We start from the raw sequence: 12264 nt of genomic DNA on the forward strand, positions 1-12264 counted from the left end.
AGGTAAGATTGCTAAATGTTTGCTTTTGGGCATAGCAATATAGTTAAACTTGCAAAGATGAGCCCTAGCCCCCTCATGAAATATTGTTTAAAGATGAAGTGGGCTTATACAGCATAAACAGGATAAAAAAAAAATAGATAAAAAGAATAAATCCTTAAGATTTGCTCCAAGCTGCAATTTAAGATAAAAATATACAATGAGATTCTCACAGCTGTAACAATTACATTCCACTCTCTCCTCCCCATTAATATAAGATTTTCGATATTTTCAATACTTTGCTAAGTAGAAGATAAACATACTACACAATGTACCTTTTATGTTCTTTTCAGATGTGTTGATAACTAATGCAATCTTGACCCTTCAAAGGGACACCTTGTTTCTTGTTTTATGCAAGTAGAAATACAGTGTAGGTTACAAACTTATCATTTGATTCAAAATACAATGCTAATTTGATATTCCACAGTTAGGCTATGCATTCTCCATGCATGGATTAATTAGAATAAATCCTGATAAACATAACAATTTTTCTAATCTTATAACTCTGCCAATTTATTACTGATTTTTTTTTTAGGAGAACTGTTAAATAGGGGGGCTATCCAATTGGAAGCCAATCCTAAGAAAATCTGGAAACTACTTTGAAACATTCATAAATACTTACCTATCTAATTCCTAAAAGTAAATTGTTTTACTTTAACTCCTCCCCCTAACAGAGCAACAAGTAGCCAACCACATATCTTTTTACTTCATTTTACAATAGTGTAACTCTTTTCTTCTGTTTTATTTTATAGTGAATGTTAATCAATTGGTAAAAAAAAGTAGTCTTGCTATTACAAAATATAGGCTAGTGGAAATATGCATATCTAGCTATAAACTGCTCCATAAGGTGAGTCCTGGTGAAGTAATGCAATATGTTTTTAGGAAATGGATAAGTAATTACTTGTAGACTATTTTAAAGTTGTTGCCAGAATTTTTTAGGGCTTCCTTTAAATATGCCCCTCTGTTTCATAATTATCTATTTGTAACACTAAATTTGTAGTAAAATTGCAAAAGCAAATGAGAGAAGCTTTAAATAAAACAATAGACTTCACAATATGTTATCAGGTTTTATCAGATTTGACTGTATCAGATTTGTGATTGGATTTGATCAGTTATCATCAGTTATCAGATTTGACTGTAATAAACCTATGGGTTTGGAATATAAACATCAGTAAGTCTCAACATTTACACTATACATATTTTAAAGTAGGCTAGGTTCCCAGAATTTTTAGTGTTTCTGTTTAATATTCTTCTCTACTTAGCAATCACCATTTGTAGCATTAAACTTTGCATTAAAACATCAATAGCAAATGGGAGAAGCTATTAATAAGCTAAAACAAGATGTTTGGTTAATATAGCCTAGTGGTTGGCCTCTTCTGAAAGAAACAGGCTAGACAAGTAAAACTGGTGGGATTAAATTCTTAGTTTTATACTATTTTTGGTAAAGTTCTACAAAATCATATTATTGAGTTAGGACAAAAGTAAATACACCATTCAATGCCTTTTTTATGCTGATTACAAATATAATAATCATTTCTATCGGAAATGAATTTCAGCCCCCCCTATATATGCCAATTCAGGGTTAGGTATAGCCTATATAAGGGGGGGGGGCTGAAATTCATTTCCGATAGAAATGCTTATTATATTCGTAATCAGCATAAAAAAAGGCATCGAATGGTGTATTCACTTTATTCCTAACTCAATAATATGATTTCGTAGAACTTTACCCTATTTTCAAATATGAAGGTCACTTTTCTGACAATGCAACTAGGCCTATTCCCTTATCAAATTTTAAAACTTTGTTCCCTGTGCAATCCTTATAAAGCTAACCTGCTTCGTTTTATCAAAACAATTACTTGAAGGGTTGGATTCCGAAAATCTAAGAATTTTGAATGCCAAACCAGTAGCAGTTTATTATAGGTAAACGCGTACCATGATCTTTATGATAATTTCATTTTTCACGCATTAATTATTTGAATTATTCCGCATCCCTGCCATAGCTACAGAAGTAAAACAACATTACACGAAATTTCGCTGTTGGATTCCATCGTTAAGCCAGAATCGCACTTTATATTTAGAATAAAAGAATAGAAAAAAACAGCTTGGCTTTATAATATGAATTATTAAAGAATTGTGGCTGTGGTTATCAACTATTATTTAATGCTAAATTCACTCAAACTCCAAGTCCAATAGATAAAAAATCATTTTCGTTTTGCATTTATGTAAATTTAGAAATAGTTACAAAACAAAAAACTAGTGGAAGCATAAACATTTAAGATATTAGTGACAAAAAACAACGTATCTTATTTCACCACAGGTATTATTTTTTATACTGGTATGTTCAAGTGTTTGAGTGTAGCCAAGATATCGATAAAAAAATCACACGTAAACAAAAAAAAGTTATGTTGGGAATTATAACATTAGAGTTGAGAATGAAGAAATTGTAATTGAAACTACCAAGCGATGTCACAAATAATGCGGAACATAAGGCTATGATTACAAGGACATAAGTTGATATACAAAATATTATACATATACAGGAAAAGCGGTGTCGATAAATTCATATATGGAGCTGAGATTGCAGAAACTGCAGTCAAGATCGCTCCACTTGCCGCTCTGGCAACTCCTCTTGTTAATTTTTATTTTGTCAATATTACTTTGAATTCAATATTTTAGATCATGTATATATCATTCCATTTTTTACTTTTTAGAAAACATTTAGGATTGCATGATGTAACAATTTCTGCTTATTTACTAAGAAACTTTATAAGCCACTTAAAGCATTTTTAGCTTATTTTTTATTTTATTTTCTGATAAGAACAATCATAAATTTTTCGCCCAAGTCCCCTTTTCTTTCTGCTTGTTTAACCTTCTTTTGGACAAAGCCACTCCGACGTTTTGACAATCTAAGCGAAGTTTCCGTCCTCATACGCTTTTACAATTGCATAAATGTCTTGTCTTTTTCTGAAATTAAATTAAAAATAAAAAAGTTTTTTTAACTGAAAGTAAGGAGCGACATTAAAACTTTAAAAGAACAGAAATTATTCCGTATATGAAAGGGGCTGTCCCCTCCTCAACGCCTTGCTCTTTACGCTAAAGTTTTTTTTTTAAATAGAGCTGTGAGAAAAAGTCAAACTTTAGCGTAAAGAGCGAGGCGTTGAAGAAGGGACAGTCCCTTTACTATAGGGAATAATTTCTGCTCGTTTCAAGTTTTCATGTCGTTCCTTACTTTCAATTAAAAAAACTTGTTTCTTTATTTAATTTCCGAACTTTTTTGAATTAATACAGATTTTGATTTTGGGTCACCGTATATGAATAATTAAAACGATATTTGCATATTATTTCACTTTTTTTGGCTAAATAGCTCTCTCAAAATTTTGATCAGACGATTTTGATAAAAACTTGGACAGAGGAGGGGGCCTAGTTGCTCTCTTCTTCTTCTTCTAATTCACAGCAGGCGGGCTATTCAGTTAATACTATTTAGCCCTTTTCTTTTTGCTTCACTCTGTGGGCTACAGAGCTACTGGCTTGGTCGTCTCTCATTTATTAGATACTGTCAGATATCTTTCAGTAGATCTTTTGACTCAAGGAGTTCAAATATAAGATGATAGATATCGATTTCTGTGCTCTATGTGCATGTATAGTTGGCTAGGCTCTTGGCTGATAGTGAGATTTTGTGGTGTTTGAAGCATTTTAATAGATTACAAAGCAAGGTATGTTGTGCAGACGTCAGTATATTACATTCAAATAGGCAATGGTCAATTGTTTCATTATTCATATTACAATGCCTGCAAAGAGGGGACAGGGGAATTGAACCACTTGAATTAGAAGACTTATATGAGAATGCAAGGAAATTTAGTCCATTTGTTCCAGAACAAATTCTATGATAAATTTTAGAAAGATTCTTATTGGGAAAGGGGGAAAAGATAGGATTAATCTTGTCAAAATTAATATCTGATAGCCTCCATCGGTAAAAATCTCTAATTGGGATTGGTCTCCCACTTGGCTGGTCAATATTTATAGCATTTTTTGCTATTTCATCAACCTGATGATTACCACTTATGCCAGAGTGGCTAGGAATGTACTGAAAATAAGTTTTTATGCCTCTTGAAGCAAGATTATCTATAATACTGAGACAATGATAAGCGTCAATGTCCAAATTATATTGAGGAGCTGAGGCCAGCAACTCAAGGCTTGATAGAGAGTCGGAATATATAATATTATTTGAATTTGCAATCAAAGGTTGGTTTTCCTTAAGATGTTCTAATGCCGTGATTATGGCATTTAACTCAGCAGACATTACAGATAAATTATTGTATATTCTCTCGCCCATTGCAATTTTCAGGTGAGGAAGGAAAACACCACTTGCAGCCTTCTCATTCATTTTTGACCCATCAACAAATATTTGGAAGTGATTTTTATAGGTAATAGTATTAAGTTCTGCAAATTTTTTAAGAACAAAAGCAATGGGGGTTAAATCTTTATTCCACTTTGAGAACTCATTATTTATTATGGGACTTGACCAATTCCATGGGGGGGATGGGGGGAAAGTAGGTGCAATAGACTTTGCTGGTATGGGGAACTTCTTCTGAATATTGGCATACTCATCTGCAATGCCTCTATACATAGCTGGATTTCTTAACCAATTATGTAGTGTGTATGAGCTATTTGATTCAATTTTTGTAAGATGTTTTGTCAAGAGAAAGCTACGTCTCTCCCTTATTGTTGTTAATCCACTCTCCATAAGCAGAAACTTGGTGCTTGTGGGTTTCCTAAGACCAAATATGAGACGTATTATATCATTTTGAGTTGTTTCAATTTTTTGCATCTAGGTCTTTGCACAAGCACCATAGACGATGACTCCATAGTCAAACTGGGGTCTTATGTATGACTTATAAAACTGAAGTAAGGTTTTTTCCTTATATCCCCATGGTATAGGAAAAAGTCTTTTTAGTAGAATTGTTTTTCTGTAGAATTTTTTTATTGTGTTTGAAATGTGGAGGTGGAAATTAAGTTTTTGGTCCAGCATGAGACCTAGGTAATTAATATGATTATCTTATGGAATAGTTGTTTTATTTAGAGTTAGTTTTGCATTAACATGGTTTCGCTTCTCGTGAAATTGGATTATTTTTGACTTGTTGGGTGCACTGGGTAAATCTGAATGTTGAGAGAATTTTTCGAACTGGAAAAGTGACTTTTGCAGATTTGACTGTGCTATCTGAAAGGTGTTGCCAGATGACCATAGCACAAGATCATCAGCATATTGTAGATTCGTGTGGGGTAGGTTCATGTCCCAGAGATATAGGGCAAATAGGAGGCAACTGAGGACTGCTCCCTGAGGTAGGCCTTTGGTTATTGTCTTTTGGGGAGAAGAGGCTGAACCAACACAAACAATGAAACTTCGCATCTTTATGAAGGAACTTATGAAATATAATACCTTAGGGAATAGGCCATGGCTTGCAAGTTAGTTTAAAAGGGTATGGTGGTTTACTTTGTTAAATTCTCCCTCAAAATTTAGAAAAGCCTCAACTAAGATATTAGATTTTTAGAATGATTCATTGATTAAATTAGTTAGCGAAATGAAAGCATCTGTTGAGGAGTGGTGTTTCCTGAATCCAGTTTGAGTGTGAGGGATCATATTATTTTTCCCAACAAACCAGAGGAGTCTGTGATAGATCATTTTCTCCATTATTTTCCCCAGCACAGGAGTTCTCATTATGGGCCTATAAGACTCAGGGTTATCTTTGGGTTTATTTTTCTTTAGGATTGTTAGGAGGGACAAACATTTCCATATATCGGGGAGCATAGAAGATGCCGAAGCGTGATTATAACAATTTAGCAGTTCTTGTTTGTATGAAGGTGTGAGATTCTTTATTCATATAGTGTGTATATTGTCATAGCTGCCGCTAGTTTTGGTCCTAATATGATGTATTGCATAATTAAATTCCTGGATTGAGAATGGATTAGTTATGTACTCGGATCCTGGGCGTGGTTGGTAACTTGGGTTCATAGGAATTGGGGACAGTTTGCTTTGATTATTTGAAGTTAGCTTATTAACAAAAAGAGTTGCAAATAGGTTAGCTTTCTCATTATCATTGTCATAATGGGTATTATTATGTATAAGCTCATACAGGAGTGGGTTGGGGGAAGTCTTTTTCCCAAAGATGTGGCTTATAACTTTGTGTATAATTGGCTCATGTGTTTCTCTGGAGAGATTATTTGCAAAATTATTCCAGTATTTATATTTAGCATCTATTATAGTCCTTTTAAGATTAGATTCTGCTTGTAATTTTTTTAAATATGTAGTAGGTGATGGTTTGTTTATGAATTCTGTCCTAGCTGCCTTTTTTATTCTCCAATTATTTAGGCACTCATTTGTCCACCATGCTTTAGGAATTTGTTTAGGGAAAGTTTTCTTCGGTGTTGTCCTGGGGATAGCATGATTAGCTGTATTTATTAGTAAAGATGTCAAGGCTTCAGCATGTGTGTCAACTGTTGTGTTAGAAATGCATGAAATTTGGGTGAAACTTGTAATTTCATCATTTAGCTTATTTTAGAACATAGACCAATTTGCTTTAGTGTTGATATATTTGGAGGTATGAGATATAGTTTCAGCAGGTTCATTTAGGGAGCAAACTATAGCAAAGTGGTCAGTACATAGACTATCAATTTTATTTATGTAAATTTTATTCAAAAAATTTAATGAAACAATTTGTAGGTCGATTGTGGAGAATCTGCCACTTTTGGGGTTGAAATATGTATTCAAGTTTGGAGGGGTAGCAACAGCTAATTCATTATTATTTGAAGTCATATGCTCAATGAATTTACCAGCTTTATTTGCTGGTTTATTCCCCCACAAAAGGCTGGGGGTATTGAAATCTCCACAAATAATAATATTTTTTAACATATTAGAATTATTTATATAATTAAAGAAATCCTTGGCATCTGTAGTTTGGCCATTAGGGTTATAAAAGCTTATTATGTAGGTTTTTTAATTATTCAGCCAAACACTGATACCAATTGCGTCCACATCATTTGTAAAATCTGGAAAATTGATGCCACAAAATTTTATATTATTATTCACTAATAAAGCTATCCCACCTCCTTTTCTTTCTGAATATATATCCTTTCTGAGGATAGTATATCACAGAGACTTAATTTGATGATTTTGGGTTAAATGAGTTTCCTGGAGGTAAGCAATATTAATGGAGTTATTATTCATAATAGATATTAGTCCATTTACCTTATTTTCTGTGAGTGATCTTAAATTCCATTGGATTATTCATATATGTTGTGTTGTTGATTTATTCTTCATATGACTGTGTATCAATGTTCAGCTTTGTTAAAAGTAAAGCAAGATCTTTTTTTGCTTGAATGAGCATATCATCTGGGATGTAGATTTTTGCCAATTCGGCACTGATTTTTGTTTTCTGTAGTTGATGTATGTTCATGGCCTGAACTGCATTACAGTTCAGAATAAAAAAGCATATATTTGGGGATTGCATTTTTGGTTGTGCATCCTGTTTGTCGGTTAAGGGGTTAATTCCTGGTAGTGTTTCTGGTTTATTTCTTCTTGGGAGGGGGGGCCAGGTTGACCTCATCTCACTGGACAAGGAGGCTTGTTGGCTTGGTGATTCCTTCTGATAGGGATTTGAGCTAGGGGGCTTAGAAGATGGTGTTTTATATGGGGTGCTTGATGCATTGGGGGCGTGTGACTTGGGGGTTTTGGTTGGTTTCATTACAGGCTTTATTTGGTATTGTTGGGCAGCATTTGCTTCCATTGCTGCAAAGGGGTATGGGATGGCCTTCTCTGTTGATATTTGGAGTGTTAGAGCTCTTTTCTTGTATGCAGGGCATAATAATTTATTTGTAGATTCATATGGGCTTTTGCAATTGATGCATGTGAGCTGAGTATTGATGCAAGTTTTCAACTCTTTAGGATGGAAAGCTTTACAATTACTAAACTCTCGGAGAATTTTATTGCATTTGTTTGTTGTGTGTCTAAGTTCGAGACACTTCTGATACTGGATAGGCTTAGGTTTGAATTCCTTGTGTGGTTTGATTTGCCCAAATAGGAATAATTTTTCTGGGATATTAATTTTTTCCTTCAGTGTAAATAAGAAGGATCTAATAGTTTTTAGGCCATTAGAGTTAGGTTTGCCAAGTTGGGTAACGTCCTCAACTGGGATTGTGTTTCCAGCCCTATCTGAGAGCCCTTCTTCTAACTCCTGAGTGGATATCTCTGGGGGAACATTATAAACTAGTATTTTTGTTAGTGATTGTTTTGGGTTCCAATTAGATGCAATAATTGGGGTATTCAGAAGGGATTTTAGGTTAATTATAGGTTTCTTCTGATTTCTGATCTTCTACAGCTATTAGCAGAGATCCATCACGTCTAATATTAAGAGAGAACATTGATTTTAGCAATTTAAAAATTGCAACTCTTATTGCAGTGATCATTTTTATTTCGAAGGGGGTAGTAGGAGTAATTTTAAGGTAAATTCCTAAGTTTTTTTAGGGAGGATCTTGGGCAGGGAGAGGGGAAATACTTTTGATTGGGGAGATTTTTTTCCTTTTTTTAGAGCTTCTAGAGAGGACTTCTTGAAACCCATTATCATCATTTATGGTTACATTAGCCCCTACACTTATCATTGTCCTATTGTCCGAATTGGAGCTATCATTTGACCTTTGAGAAAGTGTGCTTGACCAGCCAAGATGGGTATCTTTGACTATGGCACATTCACTGGAATTTGATTTGGGATCTGGGGGGACATTTTTTTTTTTGAGGACTTCTAAACATTGCCTACTGGAAAAAGCTTTAAACAGAAAAAACAAAACTAAAGCAAGAAGGGAAAATATACTGATATCAAACCGTCTTCACTATAATATGGGGAGAAGAACACCACAGTATAGCCCGGAGGATGAGTTGAGCAGGATTGGTTTGTTATAACTGCTGATTAGAAGTAATAATAACTCATAAGAAAATTTATTTTTAATTTTCTTATAGAGTTGCTGCTGAGGGCTCTCTAATTTTTTTGGCTACTTAAAAAGGGCACTATAACTTTTAATTATGTTTGCGAACGTTTTTATTTGAAATAAATATACATAAATTACGAATTAACTTATGTAACGAACTTCTATATTCGTATATTTTTATTACGGGTATGAGGTGATTCGCCTCTTCTTCAACATATCACTCTTTATGCTGAAGTTCGAATTTTGTTCCAATTATTTAAGAATGATATTTAAGAATTAGAATATATAGCTCTTATGAAAGTACTAAAAAAGCTTTAGCGTAAAGAGCAAGGTATTGACGACGGGGTGAACCCTTTTAAATATGTAATAATTCCTGTTCGTTTTAAGTTTTATTGTTGCACCTTACTTTCAGTTGAAAAAACTTTTTTATTTTGTTTAATTTCTGATCGTTTTTTAAATAATGCCAGGAAATCTGGCTGAAAAATTCCTCCTCTTGACCGATTTACTCTCTAGACCAGTGGTTCTCAAACTGTGGTACGCGTACCCCTTGGAGGTACGCAACATTTCTTAGGGGTAAACGGCGAGCAAAAAATTTAATAGAACGACCTTTTAAGTCTAGGACTTGCAATTTTATTTATGTTTTAGCTATATCTTACTTAGTACCGGTAACTGAGAAGGGGTACCTAAAGTGTTTTGTGGGTAAAAAAGGGTAAAGTGTCTAAATAAGTTTGAGAACCACTGCTCTAGACAATTTAATCCTGGTGAAAATTTACCCCGAGCACTTACCCTTAACAGCTCCACATGTAAAATTGAATCGACAAAGAAAAAGAAACATCTCCACATGTAAAATTGAATTGACAAAGAAAAAGAAAGACATAAGAAGAATCTCGTATAGGAACTCTGGCAAATTTCACCAGGGTAAAATTTTCCCTGAAAAATTCTTGACTTGACTTACTTGACTTAAAGCTCTTGCTCGGCAGCGTCGCCAGCGTAGAGGGAACCAGACGTCAGCGCCGTTAGTCGTCTCCAGAGTGGCCTGTTTTGGGCGACGGTAGGAGCTTCACTGAGGTCAATGCCCCACGCCGTGAGTCGATCGTGGATGATATCCGCCCATCTCCTACGTGGTCTACCTCTGGGGCGTTTCCAGCCGTTTGCAGTTGGATCGAAGCCAAATATAACTCGAGCAGGTGTTTCAGTGGGTAGGCAAAGTAATTGACCGTACCAACGCAGCGAGCGGGAAAAATTCACCCGCTGAAAACTCCCCTCCCCATGACAAATCGTCGCCGTGGAAAATCCCACATCTAGAAAATTTCCCCCCTCATCCGAAGAATGTTTACATACTTCCCAATAGAAAATCCAACACGTAAACAATGGACAAATTTTGTAACTTGAAAACCTTTTCTCAGGGTCCTTGAAGGGTCATGAAATCCCCAAAGGTATATTTATTCGGTCTTTCAACTATGTTGAACATAATGGCTATCCCAAAATTTTGATCGGACGATTTTGTGAAAAAGCGCCATTGGAAGGGGCCTAGTTACCCTCCATTTTTTTGTTCACTTAAAGAGAGCACTAGAACATTTCATTTCCATTTGAATGAACTCTCTTCAAATATTCTAGGATCACTGGACAGATACGATTATCCCTGGAAAAAAATAAATGTTCGTATGGCAAAACATACAAAATTCCACATTTTTGCAGATAGGAGTTTGAAACCTCTACAGTAGGGTTACCTGATACACTGTATCCGACGGTGTGATTTTCATTAAGATTCTATGACTTTTAGGATATGTTCTCGACTTTTTTTCGAAAATCAGGCAAATTTACTCAGGCTCGTAGTCTTTGATAGGTAAGACTAAACAAAATAGAGGAAAAGATATAAAAAGGGGAATAACATAAAGAAAGACATTATCACCTGTTAGACCTTGAAAATTTTTTACAAATATAAAACTTTGAACATCAGTGTAAAAAAAAGATTTGCGGATTGATTTTGCAAGTTGGGTCCAAGGGGGGGGGGGGGTAAATTAAGTGATTTTTTTCAAATATGGAATTTCCAAAAAAAAGACATCACGGCAACTATCAAAATAATTAATAAATATCACCAATTACACGCTGAATAACTGTTATATACTTAAAACTATAAACAACACTGTATAAGAAGGGGATGCCATGCATGGAAACTGATTTCTTGTCTTAAAAAAGTGTAATTAGTCTTATGCCTCGGTTGTCCAAAATAAAAAAAAATCGTTTCACCCTAATAATCCTTGCAAAACTGTATAATTCAACAACACTACCACATTTCGTATACACAGCATCATTTTGAAATCTTTTTAATTAAATTAATAAACATAGACTCCGTTCAGTATATTTCAAATTTACAAAAATTTACTTCATTCACCCCCTTGGACTCGAAATTCAGTATTAATATGCAAATTCAGAATAGCTGACCCAGCAAAAGTTATGTCAAAACGTATTTGGAAAGATAACCGCGAAATCAGTTTCCATGCACAGCATCCCCTTCTTATACAGTAATGTTTATAGTTTTAAGTAAATAACAGTTATTCAGCATGTAATTGGTGATATTTATTAATTATTTTGATAGGTGTCGCGATGTATTTTTTTTGTAAATTCCATATTTGAAAAAAAATTACTTAATTTACCCCCCCCCCCCCTTGGAGCCAACTTTCAAAATTAATCCGCAAATCTTTTTTTACACTGATGTTCAAAGTTTCATATTTATAAAAAAAAATGTTCAAGGTCTAACAAGTGATAATGTCTTTCTTTATGTTATTCCCCTTTTTATGTGTTTTCCTCTTTGTACTTTTTTGTTGTTGTTCGAAGGGTTGGAAATAAATAAATAGAGCAATGTCAAAGATAATACTTACTTAAAAATAAAAGAATAATGCGAAGAGCCTACTTAAACTACCTCCAAGTTGAGGACACGTAGTCTTTTGAATTCTGGAAGGAGTTTAGACAAACCCAAGTCAGTAACTCCATCGCACCAGCTTAAATCTAGTTCTTCTATAAATCGCTTGAACGACTCTGGTTGTGCTGCAGGGTTCATAAGACCAAAATCGGTAATCTGGAATTCAAATAAACATAAAATTCGAAAATTATAAACGTCCTTACATCTACATTTGGGTAAAATTAAATGGCAGAAAAATGAAGAGTAGGCCTACGTATAAAAGTAGGTTAAAAACATTTCCTGTTATTTACATTGTAAAATATAAGGTTCTTGTATATTTCATATACTTT

The 12264-nt window shown here is 34.2% G+C and overlaps 2 protein-coding genes across 2 annotated transcripts in view; one reads left to right on the plus strand and one right to left on the minus strand.

Annotated features, from left to right (window-relative positions):
- The window catches only part of Cog7 (conserved oligomeric Golgi complex subunit 7), a 115260-nt gene extending 103187 nt beyond the window's left edge, over positions 1-12073 (minus strand). The window contains exons 1-2 of the mRNA XM_089087808.1: positions 11936-12073; positions 9968-10048 (exon numbers count right to left, since the gene is read on the minus strand). Of these exons, the coding sequence (XP_088943934.1) occupies positions 9968-10048; positions 11936-12073 (219 nt within the window). The remainder of the gene's footprint in view (positions 1-9967; positions 10049-11935) is intronic.
- A 98-nt stretch (positions 12074-12171) lies between these two features.
- Positions 12172-12264, plus strand: part of LOC148952875 (uncharacterized) — a 34448-nt gene continuing 34355 nt past the window's right edge. The window contains exon 1 of the mRNA XM_089087809.1: positions 12172-12188. Within this exon, the coding sequence (XP_088943935.1) occupies positions 12172-12188 (17 nt within the window). The remainder of the gene's footprint in view (positions 12189-12264) is intronic.

Source organism: Artemia sp. Qi Xiang Cuo, chromosome 4 (genome assembly GCF_049724085.1).
Source record: "Artemia sp. Qi Xiang Cuo chromosome 4, ASM4972408v1, whole genome shotgun sequence".
Taxonomy (NCBI): Eukaryota; Metazoa; Arthropoda; class Branchiopoda; order Anostraca; family Artemiidae; genus Artemia; species Artemia sp. Qi Xiang Cuo.